Below are 21911 nucleotides of genomic sequence, written 5' to 3'. Positions count from 1 at the left end.
ACTTTACATGTAGTACTTCATTAATTCTTTTAACAGAGCTTTGACATAGATGCTATTTTTATCTTCATTGTATAGATTAAGAAACTGAAGCATAAAAAGGTTAAGTGACTTGGCAGAAGTCAATAGTTACTTAATGGAATACAGGGATTTGAATGTAGTCAGTCTAGTTCTAGAACCCACATTCTATTCTTTTTTGGTTTTGAGACAGGGTCTCCCCATGTAGCCCAGGCTGGCCTGAACTCACAATGTAGCCTAGGCTTGCTTTGAACTTGTGATCCTCTTGCCTTGCCTCCCGCAAAACCCACACTCTAATCTTGATGGTAAATTGCCTTATTACAATAATACAAAAAGGAAAAAATCATTTAAAATATAATCAAGTGATTCTACCAATAGTTTTACAAAATATGTCATGGCTCGATTGTTATTGCCAATGTACTTTAAGACAGGAACTAGTAAACTAAATATGAGCATTTTGAAGACCAGGTTTCCAAAGAATTAAGAAACTTTCCTTGGAAGATAGTAGTGGCAAAAAAAGATCTTGAGAAAGCTTTTCTTCAGAGGTCCTTAAGAAAACAAGATATAGGGAAAGAGTAGCTAAAAGTAGAAATTAAAACCACTCTTGAAGCTTCAAATTTCTGGTTGGAGATGGATGTGAGGAACAGGCATTAGAACTGAAAATGACTCAATAACATTCAACTACTTTCAGTTTAAGTAGGAGCTTAGAAACTATTTGAAGGAAGAATGTTACTACTTCCTTTAACTCAAAGAGTATTCCTTACAGTAATGATGACAATGAACAATTTATTCAGTGATTATTATATGTCAAAAATATATAATTTGATCTTCAAAGCAATTCTATGACATAGTACTATAAGTATCTCTGTTTTATGGATGAGTAAACTGAGGTAGTGAGGTTAAATAACTTGTTCAAGGTCATCATACAGTTAGCAAGCAGCAGGAAAGAACTTAAATCTAAGAAGTCTTATTTCAAGGTTTTGTTGTTAAGCACTAAACAAAGTATGGTCTCTGCAGAAAGAGTCCTCTAAGTTCCTATTAAGAAAACCTACCTCAATTTTCTAACCATATTACTGAACCCGGGTCAAGCTTTGGTCCTGTAATGCTTGTTTAGAAAAAGTTTTGCCATCAGTGGTAGGCCTTAGCTGCTTCACATTATAGATGTGTGAATAAGTATTGAAGATTACCTTGTGATGTGGTAATTTATAAATAATCTGACGTCAGATAATGTTTAGTACCCTTGGTCTCAGAGCAGATGTAGCCTCAAGATTTTTCCTGGTACATTTATGCATGTGGTCCAGACTGCCATAAACTCAGAATATCTAAGTCAAATCAGATTGTCTAGCCGCTTTAGACTATAAGCAGTTGTGACTCTATACCACACCACATGGTACTATAAAATAGTGTGTAACATTCGCAAGGCACTGGTGGCTTACGCCTGTAATCCTAGATACTTGGAAGGTTGAGATCAAGAGTACTGCAGTTCAAGGCCAGGCTGGGCAAATAGTTCATGAGATCCCCATCTCCAAAATAACCAGAGCAAAATAGACTGGAGGCATGACTCAAATGGTAGAGTACCTGTTTTGCAAGCATGAAGGCTGCTGTTCAAACCCCAGTCTCACCAAAAAATGTAATATTTTAGCTTAAATTCTATTATAATGAAATAATGAAGAAACAGTAAACACAAAACTCATTTCCATTAGAAATGTCTATGAGAAATAATAACGATTTTTGAATCCTTACTGTGTGTCAGGCATTGTGCTAAGCATGATTTACTTCTCACAACTCTGGGAGTTATGTTTTATTAGTCTAATTGTATGGATGTGGAAATTTGGTCTCTGAAGATATTTAACTTCCCAGATCAAATAATTAAAGAAACAGGCTTATAAAACAGGCGGATTAAATCCAGGGACCCTAACCACTCTGTAGTATTGGCTCCCATTGTAAGATCTACTGACTCCAGATTGGCCTCGCTAGCCATTTAAAACCTAAGAAATTCATGGGCCAATAATTCTAGCCCTCAAATAATCCCTGGTTGGTTCATTTCCGTTATAGTTGGTCTAACAGAGGAGGATGCAGTCTAGCCAACAACAGCTCATTGTATGAATTACAGTTAAGTTCTTTGCTCTGCCACATACAGAATTTAGGCTCATTTTTTCTCTACCCATTTATACATCACATACCTTTTTTTTTCTTCATGTTTGGCCACTTTTATGCTTATTTCCTGGCATTCAATGTAATAACATCTCTCAGTTTATTATTAATATTGCTGTTGCCTAAACTACTGTAGCCTCATTATAACATAAAGACTTAAAATCTGAGCTGCAATTATTGTTTTGGGGGGGAGAGTAGTAACTATATGGATAAATGACATAACAAAATAGCATCACACTATATCTATTTTCTCAACATGAATGTGCCTGTGAATCACCTGGGGAATCTTTGAAAATGCAGCTTCTGTTTCAGTAAGTCTGGGCTGGGACCTAACATTCTGGGATTCTAAATAATTCTCAGATTATGCAGAGCACACTTTGAATAGCAAGATTCTACATTGGCCTGGTCTTCTTGTGCTTTTAAGTGAGATGACAATTAAATAAATCTGGGGGGATTAATGTTTAGGCTGTTCCAAGGTGTAAAAAATGTGTACACATGTAAGTAAATGCAAAAATGATACCTGTTGGAACTGTTCCAGGAATGAGGGAGGAAGGGATAAAGGAGAGCGGTTGGAGGGGATGAATTCAAGTATGATATATTTGATACATTGTAATGCGACAATGTACCCTCGCCCAGCACAACAATAAAGGAAAAAGAGCCACCCCAGGCTCCCCGAGATGGCAGTTCCCTAATGTCTTCACAAACCTATTGGAGTGGTTAATTAGTTCTGACTGGCCGGGAAGTGTTTTTGTGTCCAAACTAAACTGTTCAGATACTGTGATTTTTTTTCCTTCTAATTTCATCTTTAGTGGAGATGGAGTTAGTCCACCATGCATATTGTCTTATGGGCCACTTATAAATATGTAGTTGTAAACTATGCTATTCAAGGTTAAAAACAGTCTTCTTTCCACCTCATTAGGAATCTAGGATTTGGGGGTTGTCTAGGGAAGTTCTCTTTCCATGTCCATGTCAATTTGCCTCTTCTAAAGAAATATATACTTGCCAAAAATACTGTTGTCTTTTATTGCAATGATCTATTTAAATGTTCAATGACCCTATCCTACATCAGATACACCCCCAGCTTGCCGAAAGCGCCATTAGAAGTGTACTAGTAACTACTAGCCACCCAGCTTATAAAGCTCATATTACAAAAATGCACACACTAGGCATAATCTGGTAAATGTCAACTTCAAAATAAGTTATGTCACACTGTCATATTTATTGCCACATGGTCAATAAAAAGAAGCACTTGTGAGGTGATTAAAAATAACCTACCAGGTAAAATTGGTTGTCCAGCAATTCCCAGTGGTGCCATTCCAAGATTATTCATTGCTGTGGCCCATGCAGTTGGATCAGACATAGGTAGCGTCATTGCAGTGGAATCTACACTCAGAGTTCTACTATTATCAGCTGAAAAGAAATGACATACCAAATAATTTTTTGTGTTAAGGTTCCAGTATCTAGTTTACTTATCAATGTAAACTCTGGCAAACTCTTTAGAGAAATGGTCAATAGGCACAAGATAGATAAAACCTCAATGCCAGCTTTCTTTCAAGGATTAAAATAATACAGCTTAAGGTGGAAGGAAGTCATGAAATTTGACAGAAATTTAGCAGATGGCATTTTAGTGCATTTGCCTTCCTCCCTCTCTCCGTCCCTTGTTTCCTTTTTTCTATTTTTTTTTAACAGAGAGTATATACCATAGGAGTTTGGGATGATTAAGAAATTTCCTATTCTTCTCAGTCTACTAGCATATGATTATTTTAGCACTTTCCATCCAAACTACTCTTGCATGCAAACCAACATCCTAGAGCTTCTGTAGTTGGCAAAAAATATGAAAATTACATTCCTGATGCGATTTCATATCTATGAGGCACTGCTATCCAAAAGAGCTGGGCACACCATCAGCAGACATCAAATTAGTTAATTCGGGGGACTTAAGGGAAAGTTCGTGAAAAAGCAGACAGGAGTCATGGCCACTTCCATCAAAGATTGTACAATCTAGTTGAAGAGACTTATGATGATGGTAATGATTATTACTATTAGTATTACTATCCCACCTCCACCTACCACCACCACTAATTATTAGACACTTACCATGTGTGCCATGTAAAGAAGTTGGCCTGCATTATTATCATTTAACTTTCAAGACAATCGTAGGAGATAGGGAGGATTTATATCTTCATTTAATAGGTGAGAAGTTTTGCAAGATCACATATATTATTAAGGTCATATAGGACGCATACATTTTAGTCACTATGCTTTGCTATTTCCCATAATTAGGAAACAATGAAATACTTGAATGGTATAGAACACATTACTGAAGTTTGATGAATAAAGAGCTACTGTGACCTGAGTAGGTAGAAATACTTCAAAGGAAAGATACAATTTGTAAGAATAGACCAGGTTTCTATAGAATACGTGTTGAGTGGTATGTAGCTATTAGGGAGTCAAGAGGGTGCAGACATCCCAGAAGAAGGGCCAAGTGCAATGGCTTGTACCTGTAATTCCAGCTGCTTGGGAAGCACAGATTGAGAGGATTGAGGTTTGAGGTCAGTCTGAGCAAAAAGTTAGTGAGGCTCCATCTCAACCAATAAGCCGGGCATGGTAGTACAGGCCTGTCATCACAGTTACTTGGGAGCCATTAATAGGAAGACTACAGTCCAAGCTAACCCATGAAAAAAATTTGATATCCTAATTAGAAAAATAAGTAAAGCAAAGAGTACTGAAGGCATGGCTCAAGAGGAGGAGCTCCTGCCTGGCGAGTGCAAACCCCTGGGTTCAACCCCCAGTATCGAAAAAAAAAAAAGAATGATATAAGCAAAGATATTAAAGTGTGTGTACATACTGCACAATTGAGAGAAGTCATCTGAACATGAAGGACTTTGAATTTGGGAAATTTACCTTTGACTACTGATAGCCACAGAAGAAACATTGTATTTTTTTCCTACCTCCCAGTATGTACTTCTGCCAACTGTTACACACACACACACCTGTTCTACACACAGAATGACTAATGGCCCTATGCACTCTTTTGGGGGTTGGTGGTTGGACTGGGGTTTGAGCTCAGGGCTTCGCATTTATAAAGCAGGAACTCAACCACTTGAGTCACACCTCCAGTCCCCTAAGCATTCTTTACTACACTCAGAAGTCACATTTCAGAGCTGGTGATTTCTCTATCTGTAGGAATTGTAGTCCTCACACCCAATTTCAGTGCTCTCTCATTAAGGCATATCTTTTATTACTGCATATTAATTATACAAAATAATGAGTTTAATTATGACATTTTGATACATGCATATAATGTACTTTGATCATCTCTACCCCCAATTACTCTCTCTTATTGCCCCTCCCCCTCCCTCTGGTCCCCTTCCTCTTTCTTAATAGTCCCTTTGAAGGCATATCTTAAGGCTAGAAATAGCCTCCTTATGAATATTATCAAGAAAACAAACATTTGGCAACAAATATCCTTTGGGTCAAGAGTCTACAGAGCAATATTTAGGTCCACCTGGACTTCCAATTCCCAGCTAAGGGAGACACATTTTCAGGGAATGTTATAGCCAGAAGGGGCTTTTAGAGATTACCAAGTTCACACCCTGATTTTCTCTGATGGATGGACAATGGCTCCCAGAAGAAACAGATAAGTTTAGAAGGACAGGACCCCAATGCCAATATTTATATTTATATTTACATTTATATTTATATTTATATTATTTATACTTATATTTACATTTGCAGCAGCCTGGCTACTTATTAGCTCTGTTGTGCTGGGAACCATAAGGAAACCAGGACCTTTTCTCTGAACAGGACTTTGAGAACAAAGGATGAAAATTTACAACATCCCAATCTCACCAAATTCTAGACTAATTTGGGATGGAGGAGTGGGATAAGAGGGAGAATGATCTAAATTGTCAATTTTTTAAACAATCAATTCAATATTAATGTTTTCAAAATGTTCATTAATTCAAAGTGTCTGTTAAAATGTTAGCAAGTATGGTTCTGTTTATACATACTGATAAGGAATGTGTAATTAACAGCATTATTTTGCCACAATAAATGTGGTTCTTAATTCTTAAGAAGTTCTGCTTTAATTGCCCTTTTCATCTCCCTCCCCTTCCCCAACACCCATCTTCACCTGTCAAATCTTACTCATTTTTCAAGGGTCATCTCAAATGTCACCTTATCTGTGAAGCTACCTCACTGGAACTAATTATTCCTTCATATATGGTCTCATAACATTTTATCTAGGATTTGATTTTTATATATTTCCTTAGTATCTCATTCCTTCCCCTCAAACCAAAACTTTTTGTCTTACCACAAAACAGGTTCTGTGTGAATTGTTAGGAATACAGAGATAACAAAACTCATTTATTGCTCTAGAAGAACTTGCTATTTATGGAGAGGCACAAACATATAAACAACCAAATGTAAATTATTGTAATAAGTACAATAATAAAACTAGAGCAAAGTGTTATGGGAACACAGGAGAGCAACTAAAGCTATAGGAATGGGTTTGGGTGTATGCATTTGGGGTAGGGGAGTAGAGGAGATGAGGAATGGCAGGAAAGCCTTCACTGAGAAAGAATAATTTGAAATGAATCCTTAAGGAGAACTATAATTTTCTTCCAGATAGTGAAGGGAGGATTAGGTTTGAAGAGCATTCCAGGAAGCAAAAACAACTTAGCATTTACTACTAAATGGTTCATATCTCCTTTCTGCTAGCTTATAGTTCCTTTACATCAGGGACTGAGTTTGAGGCATCTTTGTCTCCCTGTTTCTTAATTTGGTGTCAAGAAGTATTTGAATAAATGACTAACAGAAATCAAGTTATATTGACCTTGGATACAAAAAGCAATGTATACAATGACATTCATTGATTATTTGTATATCCGTTCAGAATGATAAATTGTCTTGGCATTATTGTTAAGTTGCTTCTCTCTCTAGGACAACTGAATACAGGTAGGAATTTGCTTAAAGTTACAGCCAGAGACAGATATACCCAACTACTAATTCAGCTTGATCTCCTTAGCTATAATAATGTTCCCAAATCAGTATAATCATACATATAAGCAAGCTGTACAATTTTTCTTTCAAAAAGATATCCCAGAGGATTCTTTGGTAGCCCTAACAAAACATGTTGTGCTAAATGTCTGTTTAGAATTATCAGAGTGGTAGAAAAGTGAAGTGCTGGTGTGATTCACTTTCAAGACTAGACATACACATCTAGCAATTTCCTTAAGTATTTTATCAAACTAGTCCTATATCACTAGAGGAAGAGATGGCTCATTTCACTATGACTCCTACAATCTCAGGTAGCAGCCAAGAATACTCAGAAGGCAAGTGCTAGTATGTATCAAATGATCTTCAAAATACCTTCCCTAAGTCTGAAGAATATGTCCTGCCATTCTGGTGCTCATACTCTACTGTGATAACTCCTTAAGAAGTCAGAGGTTGCTGAGTAGTCATAAATAAGTGCTTTCTAGGTAACTTGATTGAAGATATGGTACTTTGGAATAAGAGTGTATTAGCACCAAAAGAATAAAAGATTTGGAAGTGCTCACCCACATTAACTTGGTATCACTCCATTGCTATCGAACCAGTGCCATCTGTTTATTTTTGTAATGTTTATGAATCACTAATTAGTCAATTACTGTCAAATTATTTGAAATTGAAGACTACACATATACAAATTCTGTGTATTATTTATCTCATAGTGTAGTTAAAAATTACAAATGTTTACCTTATTTCCTTTGAAACAAAAACAGTGTGTTGGGGCCGCCTCTCCAACTATATTCTTTTAAGAAAAAAACTCTCCATCTCTGGGGCAATTTACTCTTGTACAATTCTCTTTCTTATGTCCAGGCTTATATCCATTATTTATTATGCTTGCTATAATTTTGTTATACAATCTTGTGTAAAGTTGAGAAGAGGATTTAGTCAAAACATCTATTTAAAGCTGCCTAGGAATCAAAAGCACTGGCTCTGAACTAGAGTCTAGTTCCACTCTTGGTGACTTTTGTATGCCTGCCTTCCAGCCATCCTTTCATATCTACTGGACACTTACTGGACATTTTATATGTGCTAGACACTATTCTAGATGTTGGGGATTTTATGGTAAATCAAATAGACCTTATCCTTGGTCTTGATCTAATACTGTAATGCAGGAAAGAGATATTAAAATGCAAAGGAATAAAATAATTATACATTGCAATACATTATGAATAAAGAACTGGATTTGCTCAGAAAATGGCAGATATAAAATTAGGAAGATGGCATAATGAAACCCATCAAATACTGTTTGAAAAAGTGTGGGGGGATTAAGGGTGTATAATAGAGGGGGTGAACTTGTTCAAAGGACAGAATATGCATCCATGGAATTATCATAAAGAATCGCCCTTGAACGATTAATGCATGTTAATATTATTTTAATTAAAATTAGGAAAATATAATTCCTAATTATAACATCTAACCTGGAAGGTTTGGTGAAGACTAAATTAATATCTAACTTATAGGTTTGATGAAGACTAAATTAGGTACTGCAGATAAAGAATTTAGCATGGTTTTTGGCTCATATTGTGCACTCAGAAAATGGTAATAATATGATAATATGATGATGGTGAAGTAGTCTCAATTCTTACTTGAGGGGCTCAAAGTGTACTGAGAAACACAGCATGTACACAAATTATTAGAGTATATTGTATGGATAATGAATTCAAGGCACAGAGCTTAAGTAATCAGATCAATATCACACAGCTAATAAGAGGCAGAGAGCAAGATGCAAACCCCAGCTTCTCTGATGTTCAGTGTTACCCATCACACTGTGTTCCTTCCCAAAGACTTCCTTTATTTTCTGTGTACTCCTAGCCTATTGGACACAGTGCTATCACAGCCCTTTCTATATTTTTTGTTACCACATTCCATGTCTTTCTTTCTCCCTCTAGATTCTTATTCTTTCTTGTTAATCCTAGTGCCTAACTCCCATGTCTGACATAGAACAGATGTCCAATAACTATCTTAAACAAATTAATGAGGAAATATATGAATGCATACAAGAGGGTCCTGCACAGATATTCTTCTTCCCAGAAACAAGTGTCAAGTTATTCTGAACAGGATACTATTCTGCAATATTAAGATAAAATTTATTTTTTGGGGGGGTTCCTTTTTTATTATAAAAATTTTTATTGGGATATATTCATTATACGTGAGGGGATTCATAGTGAATTCCTCTGGAGGGGTTCCTTTGAGTACTGTTAAATATTAAACAAAAGTTTGAGTGGAGGAAGAGAAGAAGAGGTATTTTAATCCTGAAAGAATTATAAATTAAAAACTTCGGGAAAGACAAATCCGGGGAAGGGGAGATAAATTTCATCACAGAAATTCTCCACATGTAAGAAGGAAGTGACTGGACTTTCCTCAATAGTTTAAGGTAATTAAATTTAGTGAAATAAATGTGCATGTAGCAGCCATAATGATTAGTTACTTGAGGGCAGGGGGCATGAACTTCATTTACTTTTGGTTTTTCTACCATACCTAACTCAAAGTAGGTAGCAATATGTATGCTTTTAAATAAGAAAATTCTGTAATTGTACAAAGTGGGGCTTACCTACAATGTCTTTCATAGAGCCACAGTCATCTAAAATATCTTTGCATTGTTTAGTCCTGAACCCAGTTATTTCTGCAGAAGAAGGATAATACTCCAAAGTTGGGTGAGACATCAGACTTCTGGAACATACCAGGACTTGGATAAATGGTGTGTGATAGTGCTAATGATGGAAGTCATAATAAGATTAATAAGCATTAACACTTACATAATGCTTACTCTGTGCCAGACTCTGTTGTAGGCATTTTATGTACATTAATTTAAAACTCACCTATGAATAAGTCCACTTACTATCTGATACCATTTTACTGATAAGGTGATAGGAAGAGATGTCACACAGCAAAGCTTGCAGTGGAGCCAGGATGCAAACCTAGGCAGTATGGCTCCACAATTCTTGCTCTTACCTACTAAAGCAGGGGAGTCATATATACTTATAGAATATTTGAGCTCCTTATTATACAGATCAATTCTCTCGAAGTACTCTATTGTAGTGGCTCTTCCATGGACTTAAGTTTACCCGCCAGGCACCATTTGGTAGTACCTGGAGACATTTTTAGATGTCCTTCCCATCAGGGGGCAGGAAGCTGTTACTGACATCTAGTGGATAGAGCATAGTGGTGATGCTAAATATCCTATGATGTACAGAATAGTCCTATACATGTCTGTAGTGCTAAGGTTGATACTCTTCTCAACTGCAGCAATGTTCGTTTTTTCCTTTTTTTAAGCAGTACTGGGGATTGAACCCAGGGCCTTGCATTTGCTAGGCCTAACCTGAATCATACCCCCAAGTGCAATTTTTGTGGGTTCTTAATAGAGAGTACTTCATCTCATACCTCTAGTTTCTTCACAACCCTGTCCCATCTACCACATGTATGTCAATCCCAATGTCCAAAGTTTATGCTTTACTCTCTTATACTACTGTGCTATTAAAACTAATCTGGTTGGTTACTCCAGAGGCACCTGCACATCCATGTTTATTGCGGCACTATTCACAATAGCCAAGTTATGGAAACAGCCAAGATGCCCCAGCACTGACGAATGGATTAAGAAAATGTGGTATCTATACACAATGGAATTTTATGCAGCCATGAAGAAGAACGAAATGTTATCATTCGCTGGTAAATGGATGGAATTGGAGAACATCATTCTGAGTGAGGTTAGCCTGGCTCAAAAGACCAAAAATCGTATGTTCTCCCTCATATGTGGACATTAGATCAAGGGCAAACACAACAAGGGGATTGGACTATGAGCACATGATAAAAGCGAGAGCACACAAGGGAGGGGTGAGGATAGGTAAGACACCTAAAAAACTAGCTAGCATTTGTTGCCCTTAATGCAGAGAAACTAAAGCAGATGCCTTAAAGCAACTGAGGCCAATAGGAAAAGGAGACCAGGAACTAGAGAAAAGGTTAGATTAAAAAGAATTAACCTAGAAGGTAACACCCACGCACAGGAAATCAATGTGAGTCAATGCCCTGTATAGCTATCCTTATCTCAACCAGCAAAACCCCTTGTTCCTTCCTATTATTGCTTATACTCTCTCTACAACAAAATTAGAGATAAGGGCAAAATAGTTACTGCTGGGTATTGAGGGGGGGAGCGGGAGGGGGTGGAGTGGGTGGTAAGGGAGGGGGTGGGGGCAGGGGGGAGAAATAAACCAAGCCTTGTATGCACATATGAATAATAAAAGAAAAATGAAAAAAAAAACAAAAAAAAAAAACTAATCTGGTTGTACCTCACACCACAAATTTGTTAACATTTTCAGCAGTTACTTTTGTGCTTCACACCGAAAAAATGATCCTTGTGGTGGGGAGTCCAGGTACTATGGAAGGCTGATGGGGTACTGTTTAAAGAGTGGTACTGGAAATAGCACTACAAACACTACCATGACAAAGGAAAGGGAGAGAAAATTTAGAAAATGCTTACACAGAACAGAGAAGGAAATCCCATGTTTGGCTTTCACACAAACCTTGCACACAGTAGGCACTCAAAAAGTATTTGTTGGCTAGGCATGGTAATACATGCCTCTCATCCCAGCACTTGGGAGGTGGAGGCAGGAGGAACATGTGATCAAGGCCAATCTGGGCTACATAGCAAGCGCAGTGAGACCTGTCTCAAAAAACATATATATATTCGTTGTAAAAGATTATGGCCAAGGGAAGGATTGGGTGTCCTAGTACCGAATAATACTGAGTTTTCTGTTCTTTGGTTAAGGGAAAGGGAACAGCAGAACAAATCATGTTTGGGGTCTACATTAAGCCTAGGGCTCAAAGTTTTATCTTCTGTTTGGTATTTGTTGCTCATGAAGCAATATATTGTGCACTGCAGGGGTTATTTTGAGTCCTTGTTCATTTTCTTTGAAAATTAACAATCCATCATTGTTTGTGAACAGTGTACTGAAGCCCCAGACACCCATGCTCTCTCCTATTGCAGATGTCACCAGCAGTGACATCACACTTGTATCATAGTTATGCAGGCTGAAAGAACTGCCAGGAGCTTTTGTAAGACAAGGTTCCCAGACAGCTTGAGACAGATGACACTGTTAGACAAGCAGGACTTTACCTTCTTATGAGTGTTATCTAAGATGGAGCAAAGAGTCACTTAAGGGAATTAGGACATCACATTGTATTCTTCCTAGGGAAGGGAAGGGAAGGGAAGGGAAGGGAAGGGAAGGGAAGGGAAGGGAAGGGAAGGGAACGGAACGGAACGGAACGGAAGGGAACAGAAGGGAAGGGAAGGGTGGAAAGGAGGGGAGGGAAGGGATGGGTCTTAATGCTAGTCTATATAGTAGGTAATCATTCTCACATGGATTGTGAGTGTGGCAGAATGGGGTGTGAATGTAGCTTGATATTCAAGGTATAAAGATGAAAACCTTATGGTAGGGGGTGCTTTCACACACTAGATCCCATCCTGGGATATTCACTGTTCTAGTGTATAAGCTGGAGGGTCCTAGAAACAACTACCTCCATATTAGAGTAGTTAAAAGGATGTTCCAGGTTTTTAGTTAGATCTACAAGAATCTAGGAAGTCAAGCCAGTCCTTAAGGTAGCAGTTGCAGTAGGAGTGGGTTGGTATAGTGAGGAAGAAGGACAGTTTTTGGTGTATGCCTCTTCCAGGAACTCAAAGCACATACCCTATATTTATGAAGGCAACAATGTTTAGTAGAAGGAAGATAGACCTTGGAGCCAGATAGACCAAATATGAAATCTTAGTTCTACTACCTACTAGCAGTGTGACTTCAGGAGAGTTCCACAAACTTTTTAAGTTGTTTATTCATCTATAGTTGCAGACCATGGTGTTGATTCCTAATATCGATTAAATGTTTATTATGTATCAAACAGTGTTTTAAAGATTTATTCTCACAATACCCCAGTGAGACAGGTAATATTTATCATTATAGGAATCTTACAGATAAGCAAAATGAAACACAAAGAAGTTGGAAATCACTCAAGTTGCCACAGATACAGGTAATGCTGGAGTTAGAATTCAAATTCAGAAAGTATAGCTCTGGAGCCCACACTTTTAACCACTGAGCTATATACCATAACTAAGAATGCTGAACTCAATATTTGACACAAAACAAGCACTTAATCATGATTTTAACCCCAATTCCTTTGTTTTTTCCCTTCCTTTTTTCTTGTTAAGGAAGAAAAAATTTTGCTTCCCTGAGGAGGTCTCCTCTCACATCTCTGATCTGGAGTCAGGGACCTCCTTTGTTATTCCAGGGTGGGTTGGCATGGGTTGAAGATGCTCAGGGACACTCTTTGTCACTTCAAGGTTATTAGATGAATGTGAGCCAGGAGATTAGGTGAGGTTGGATCCAGGAGTCCTGAAACCCCATCAAGCTCCACTGTGGGAACACTGGAGGGCTTTTCAGTCTGCAAGAGCAGAGGCGGGTTCTCCTGAGCTTTTCTGGACTATAGTCCATAATCACCAACCTCTCAACTTTTTGGACTTCTGAGATACCAGTAAACCAATGTCATCTTGGTCTAGAGTGAATGATTGACTGTGACCCTTAGTCTTTAATGTGGCATCATCACATTTATCCCATAGTTCGTCACCAAACATTTAGGTAAAAAATACCAAAAAGTGTAAATTGGCCTAAAAAATGCTACCTACCTCAGCTCCTTTAACATCTGCACTAATTTCCTCTTAAGTCACTCACTTCTTGCCCCTGGTTTTGAAACAGACATATTAATATTACAACTGGTATCCCACATGTTGTAGCTATTGGTTTTCAACTAGCAATTTTCATATTTAACAAATCAACTAATTGCATTTCAGGCACTGAGCATGCTCATTAAATTAATGGTATGGTTGTTAGTGGTGGTGGTTCAGGGGGTGGAGCAGCATAGAAAAAGAAAAAATAGAAGCATAAACTCAGTAAGTTCTAAAAGCTCTGTGGCTTATGCTTTCCTGAGGTAATTTGTGTAAGAGGTGACTTGGCAATCCTGTTGGAAGTCTGGCAGGATATCTTGGAGGAAAAAAATAAACAGTCCTGGGGTTAATCCATGAGCAGTTTTGCTTTATCCTTGTTGCTGAAAATCTTTCCAACATGTTCCAGTCTACTTCCTTGCCATGAGAGATAGAGTGTAACAAAGATAAATATAGCATGAACTAGATCTGGAATTAGGAGAGCAGTCTGAATTCTGCTCTACTATGTACTTGCTGTGCAGCCATCACTGACACCTGTGTTTGTCAAAGTGCGTTCCAACCATGTGCATCACATCACCCAAGATACTTGCTAAATAGGCTGATTTCCAGGGTCCACTGCTGAGATGTTCATCTGGTGGTACTAGGGAATCTGTGTGCCTGTTAAACAAGTATGTTTGGTAACTCTTATCCCCATTACAAATTTGAGAAACACTGAGCTTCAATTTCTTCATCTAAAAATGAGAATGATATTACCCCTTTCACAGGGTTGTAGTGAAAACAACACAGGTGGTCAATATGTGTTAGCTGTGACTGAATCTTTGAGTGCAGTTATTGGAGGGCTTCAGAATATATTTTGAATATTAATTTAATGAACTTGGTACTAAGTTGGTATGTGGTGGTACCAAGGTAAAAATTCCATGTGTCCCTTCCCCTTGAGAGGTTTATAGACTGGTGAGAGGCAGATATGAAAACAAACTACTGTATGGATCAATAATGGCTAAATAGAAATATGAAGAAGGAGGAGGCAGTTACTCTGCTGGGATGAGAGGTAGTGGTGGTGGAGGGAAGGGAAGCATAGAGGAAGTGATGCCAATATGCAGTCACCTGACTTTAGACTGAGTTTGGAATATAAACCAATTATCATGTTACTATGGATATCTTAAAATGACATAGGATAAGGCTGTTTTTTGCTGAGTCTAAAACTTAGAAAAGAATTGTTCTTGTTTGGGGTGATGGGTATGAGTGGAGAGTATTTTCCATATCAGTTTCCTTATTACTATTTTCTCCTAAAAGTAAAATGTTGAGCAACTGGAGTTGTTTTGTATTCTCCAGTTGGTTGGGCTCTGAGAGGATGGATAGTAGATTATATTGTTGAATTGCTCTGCAAACCACTAATTACAAGGCCCTGGTCTAAGGTGGAGGGTGGGACCATGGCTATGATGCCTACAAACAAGTCAAGTGTTAAATCCTACTTATAATGGGAACTTTGGCTTGAGTACTAGCTGCCTCAGCAGGGCCATCCTCAAATATTAAGGGCAATGCTATATATATACACATACAGCCACAGGAGGCAGTGACTAATGGCTATGTGTTGGGTCAGCAGCCCTGGCTCCTTTTGAACTTCTTTACTACCACAGGTAGTCTAGCTGGAATTTCTAAACTTTACCCTGATTTGACAAATAATCAGGAAATAATAGCCATTACTATACATAACTTCACATTACCCCCACTACCCTTCATGTTTCAAAATGATTCATTTCATTTTGAAAACTATACCATAGTACCATCAGCTACCAGCACACATTTGGCTAGACCAAGCATGATAAACTCCTAGCCCTTTACACAGTATGATGCTGAATGAAGAAAAATGGAGCTACAACAGCAGTTAAGATCATGGCCTTTGGATTAGATTTGAGTTCTAATCCTGTCCTATAACTCATTAGCTGTGTTATGCTTGGAAGTGACTTAACATCTCTATGTTTTATTTCCACATCTGGCAAATGAGGATAATAATAGCACTTATATTATAAGGCTGTAGTGAGGGTTAAAGGAGAAAATATGTGAAAAGTGTATATTGCAGTGCTTAGCTCAGTGAGTGGTTGTAGAATACTAGTAATTATTATTAATGTTGTAACAATTGCAGGCATTATCTCTGATAGCAGAGGAAAAACAGGGCCACTGCGGGGGCAGGGTGAAGAGAGAGGGGAATATTTTAATTCCTTTAGGGAAAAGGAGATGAAAATATCAGGATAGGAACCAGCCACTAATAATAGTGGGGGATGTATTTACAACAAAAAATAACATGATTTTTTTTAACACATTCATTACCAAGAATGCTACCAGAAAGAACAGCAGGACTATTTTGTATTTCTCTCTTCCAATTGATGCATTTTCCAAAAGTGGTACTGCTAATAAAATCCTCAAAATATTTCCAGTATTATCACCCTTCTTCACTGTATATACCTCAAAGCCACTAGAACTGCTGCCAAAACTAATTTGCTTTTTTTCTCTAAAAACATGGATCTATACTCTCCCTCCTGATTCTCCCATCTGTGGTGGAAGAAAGCCAGAACTATTCAGTGTCACATCTCGATTACCCATGACAAGGGTACAGGCAGGCAATGAGTAGGCAGGATAATAACTTTCTCTTCATGGCCAGCTTTCCAACAAGACTAAGGGAGCTTATGGTCATGGCTGTAACCTCCATGACAGCTGGGTAGAGGACACCCACTAAATCAATCTACTCCAGGAATAATCTTATACAAGTAAATTTGGTTGGCAGTTCGTGATTCTGGGACAGTGTTACTAATAGTGCCTTTCCTGGAAACTATCTTATACATGGTGTGTTTTGCCACTGTTTTACTAGATAGTGCTTCTGAATATTTTAATAAGTAACATTAGTCCAAATAGAAAATACATATAAGTTATTGATTTTTTGTTCTTTTATCCATTTCTGCTATAACTTAAATTTTCTTCTTGAGTGAATGTTCAGGCCACTAGTGACATTACCTTTAATCTATCCTTGTTTTTTTAATTGGCATTAATATGGAGGAGATACAAGTTGTTAAAAAATAAAAGCATATAGGCTGGTGATGATCTCCAGAGCAAACCTTACAGACATTGCTAGAGCAAATTTGATTTGAAAAATGATTACAAAGGGTGAATTCCCTGTAAATAATGAATTGGAAAGAAAATCAGGCTGGGAGTATTTGCTTATCCACTTATCTCCACATGGAAGAAAAGCTGTAATTCCTGACAGCCTGTGCTTATACAGTGTGCTAGGTGGGCCGGAGAGAAACCAACCACTGATGAAAATAAATATACAAGCACACCTGTTCACTGCATTCTCTGTTAGTTCTAACACCAAGGAAAGCCATAAAGGTAATAAGTCTTTGGGTAGTAACACATAAATCCATGGTTATAATTCAAACACTTAACTTCAAATTCCCAAATGATCACACTACCTTTCTTATCTCTCACAGAAGCTAGAAGAGGTGAGGTGAAGTGAGGGGCAAGGCAGCAGAAATACTTGGAGACTCCCAGAACATTCTGGGAAAGTATGCTGTCTACACAAATCACCACTTGTTGAGAAAGTAATAGTTATGTCACTGGAAGATACTGTCAAAGCAAAATAGCTATGGCTTTTGTAAAAAGTTTTCTTCTTTACAATTGTAACAGCACTTCTGTATATCAAATCCTATTTTCCACTACCTCGCAATATCTTTTTCTATTTTTAAATTAAATATTGTGTAGGTACAAAGGAGAGTTTATAAGAGACAAGTATAAATTATTTTAAAAACGATGCTATGAAAATTATGTACCCAAAATACACACATGCCCCTCTCTAATCCCTTGTAGCTCCCCTCAAGGATGACCACTAGTCAGAGTTTTGCGTTAATTATTCCTTGCTTATCTTCACAGTTCTACTACATATGTTGATAATGTCTCTTCAGAAATGTTTTAATTTCTAAAGGATTCTTCAGTTGCTAAGAGCTTTCTGTGCTGCCCTCCCTCTCACTTCTCCCCTCTCTGTCACTTACCAATCTTCCCTTTTCAGCTACAGTAGTAGTTTATGGTCTAGAAATAAACATGAGTATTAAAGATATCCTTTAGCAATGAATCCACATGTGTAGACAGTAATTCTTTTGTAACTCAGCTACTTTACTTTTGCTTTCCAAGAAAATCTCTACTCAGGCCTTAATTTGTTTACCTGGAATTTCAGGGGTCTTGGGACCATAGAGGTGGCAGAAGACTAGAGAGCAAGTTATAGGGCAGTGAGTATTGCCTAACATGGATACTCAGAGGTTTGGAGACAGAACACTATGCTGTTTACTGGCTGTGCAATCTTGGTCAAGTCTCTTAAGGTCTCTGGGCCTGCATTTCCTCATCACAAACAAACACAAAATAATAATACTAATTTTACAGGATTTGTGAGATGGTCAGAACAAGGATAGCAATTGTAAAAGTATTTCGAAAGCTGTAAAGTGCTATACAAATGTTACCTGTTAATTTTGCTGGTGTTTTGCTGCTACTGTTGATGACATCAATTCTATTAAAGTCAAGGTAAAGGCTAAGTAGTTATGAATTTTCTAACTCTGGAGTTAATCTGTAGATTTTTCCTTGCTGGCTTCCTTGCAAAGCTGACACAGCAGAGATAAAATTAAAATTTCTTTTTCAATGTTGTATGTGGAAAATTTCCACCTTCAGACAACTTCCTCAAATCTCACCGTACCTGGTCAATCTGCACGTGTGGGAATTGTGTTAGGTCTGGTCTACGTCAGTACTGGAGTCCAGGGAAGAAGGTAGTTACACATGACAGGCAAGTAATATTTTCTCTTTGCATTCACTTCTCATAGGATGGTGCCGGCTGGTAACTCAAATAGAAATGAATACAAGATATGGTCATCACTGATCAGTTTGTGCCTGAGGAACCTTCTGGAAGTCCTGACTTTAGCCTGTGTGATATTAACGTAACTATTTGCATGCCATTTCCATTTCGTTTTTAAAAAGGATCTCTCCTTGAAGATCTATGAGAATGACAGTAAGCAGTAGAAAGCCACATTTCCATTCTGCAAATGACATAATCAAATCTGTAAATGGGCAAAAACACACACACAAGAGATGCTCCATAAAACTACTGACAATTATTTCTGTGAACAGATGCAAGTTGCAAACAATTCCCTACAGCTGCCTCAGGTGTTGAAGGAAGAGATTCAGACAACAGAGGGGAAAATATCAATATCTTTTTGAATATGGAGTTAGGCTACCTGCTTGGGTACCCAGAGGGGATGAGAGAATAACAGTGATGGTCATGTTCCCACACATGTTTCCCAGCCTTGAGGCAAGACAGCCACATGCCCATCTGCTGTTAAAAAATAAAAATAGATAGGGCTTAAGTACACAGGACAGGCTGTTTGACCTCTGAGGTTGTTAGGCTCTTGCCCTCCATCTAACAGCTGACGCCTAGAACAAGCAGGCCAGCCCCACATGGCCTTTGTAGGAGGGAGCACAGAGCCTCTAGCTGAGGGGCAGCTGTAGCTATGGCAACAAATGCCCAGGAATGAGTTAACACCAGCCAAAGGGGTTAATGCAAGAGGCAAGGGCTTTTATACAAATGCATTAGGGAAAGAAACAGGATACAGCCAGAATGAGGTCCATTAATAAAACTGAGTGATAAAATCCACCACCATTCTTAAATCAGACTTGGCTACTTACACTGCTTTTCCAAATCAGTCTTCTGTGTTCTAGCTGTTCATTGAGAAAATAAACTTTAAAAAAAAAGAGAGAGAGTAAAAACAGCCAGGCACTTGTGGCTCACGCCCGGAGGCGTGAGATCAGGAGGATCATGGTTCGAAGCCAGCCCAGGCAAAAAGTTTGTCGATATCCTATCTTGAAAACAACAAAAACCCTTCAAAAAAAGGGCTAGTGGAGTGGCTCAAGGTGTAGACCCTGAATTCAATCCCTAGTACCGAAAAAAAAAAGAGTAAAAACAATACTACAATATTCAGTGTAAAATGAGAAAATAGGATAGACAAATGGGTAAATATTAGTCTTGCAAACAAAGGAAGAAGAAAAACAAAAGAGAAGTGTACAACTGTGTTCAGAATATGTTCAAACAGCTTGTTATTACTAACAATCACCTCCTGACAATAAATTATCCCCCTTCATGTGGATTACAAGCTGTATTATTATGATGCATTAGAATTGATTTGAGTACTAATGATAATGGGTGGTTGGGTGGCTAAACATGGCCCCCAATTACTACTGAGTGCCCTTTCCTTCTGTGGCCACAAAACAACTGTCATCAATATTCTCTCATAGAGAGTGTTTCCTTATCAGCATTGTATCCTCAAAACATCCCTGGAAAGCAGATCGATATTGATTTTTCTGAGGAAAACAGAGAGGCATGGAGAGGTTTTAAGTGAAAATGAGCATAGATGTCACCATCATTGTATAACATGATTTGGGTTATAAAGGGAGCGGAGGTAGAGGCAAAGGCCTCTATGGAATGCAATGAATTTGGGTCAGAGTTTTCAGTTCCCTCTCGACTACAGTGAAAAACATATAATCCTTAAACCACTGTACTTGGAAAATCCGATTGTAGCTCAAAGCAGAGAACCATAGAATACATTTTTACTTCTGCAGAGTATAGTATAACTTCAGAGGTAAAATTTTACTTCTGGGAAGGAAAGAAGTATATCTGAATCCAGAAACCAGTAATGATCCATTTGGATCTACAATGAACTACAGGTACTTTTTGAGCCCCTACACTGTTTCATGTTAGTGCCTGAGAGGGACATGAAAGAAGCAGAAGACTCTCAAAAGACTGAAGTTCTTCCCTCCCTCAGAGAACTTATAATTTACTTGGGGCTGGGGGAAGTCAAATTCTCACACAAAATAAAGGCCAAATAAGACTCCATAGGAAGTGTAAGTATAAAGTGACAAGCTTGATTGTCCTACTGGTTAGATGAAAAGAATGAGAAAACCTAAAAGATTGGTATGTGAGCAAATTCTCAGATGAAAGTTACTAGTAGAATATAAATTGACAAATATATTAGACATTTCCACCAGCAGTAAGTGCACTTACAACAGGGTGACTAAAGGAGATGAAGAGGAGATAGCATGAGACAAAATAAGAAGGATAGATGGCGTTAGAGGAAACCAAGATGAAGGTAACTGCCATTATCTGACTATGATAATATCATTTTTAAAACAAACTCCATCAATAGGGTCTACTTCCCTGGGAACAATGCTTCTCAGGCAAGTCTACCTGGTTGGCATGTCTATATATACACAGAAGGCAGATAATCTGGGTTGTAGGTTAATGAATCACATGTTTTAGTTATTAGACATACAAGGTGGCTCAGGTTTCATTCGCTTTGATAAATTGAGGTATTTGACTTGTGTGCTTGTCCAGATGAAATGTTATCCCACTTGCATGGTAGGATTGAATTTTCTTCAAAAAAAGTACTTTGGGTCCATTTGGGCACTTTTGCTGTTGTTCATTGATATCATTGATGATACCTTATTGAGCCATTTGACTTTATATTCTCCTGTTCCACAGCCACAGGCTGTACATCTCACCTTGCCTTTTCTTGCAAACAGTGCTGGCTGTGGGAGACCTGGGCAGGGGGAATAGTGTACTCAACCACTGAACATTTTTTTTGTGCACACAGTGCACCTGCAGTAGTATTGTCAAAGGTTAAAGCTGAACTTTGCAACAAGTGACAGAAAACAGTGCTTCCCTGGATTTACTTGTAAATGTCTCATTAGGAAGAATAAAATTCAGAATCATGAGCTGATTGCATTTCTATCTATAGCATCCATTCTCTAAAATAGAAAGGTGAGCATTTGAAAGAGACCATAATTATGCCCAAAGGATCTGTCATACTCTATGAAGTCTGTTTGTGACCCCAGCTTCTATACCTTCCAGCTATTATAGTTCTGACAATAGTCTAGATGCTATTTTATGGCCTCAGAGTCCATC

General features: G+C 38.0%; 1 protein-coding gene across 30 annotated transcripts in view; it reads right to left on the bottom strand.

Moving 5' to 3' along the window:
- Enox2 (ecto-NOX disulfide-thiol exchanger 2) overlaps window positions 1-21911 on the bottom strand; it is a 341637-nt gene that overhangs the window by 107356 nt on the left and 212370 nt on the right. For 27 of the 30 annotated variants that reach the window (XR_012444306.1, XM_074063084.1, XM_074063073.1 and 24 more), the window contains one exon: window positions 3445-3579. The exons of 2 other annotated variants lie outside the window; for them this stretch is intronic. Coding sequence is in view for 27 of the 28 variants with exons in the window: in XM_074063084.1 (XP_073919185.1) it covers window positions 3445-3579 (135 nt within the window). In the remaining variant the exon portion in view is untranslated. Of the gene's footprint in view, window positions 1-3444; window positions 3580-18656; window positions 19004-21911 lie in introns of those variants that run through there. One more of the 30 variants, XM_074063099.1, reaches the window with a different exon arrangement.

This window comes from Castor canadensis, chromosome X (genome assembly GCF_047511655.1).
Source record: "Castor canadensis chromosome X, mCasCan1.hap1v2, whole genome shotgun sequence".
Taxonomy (NCBI): Eukaryota; Metazoa; Chordata; class Mammalia; order Rodentia; family Castoridae; genus Castor; species Castor canadensis.
Note: the sequence above shows the minus strand (reverse complement) of the source record. Positions and strands in the feature narration are given on the sequence as shown.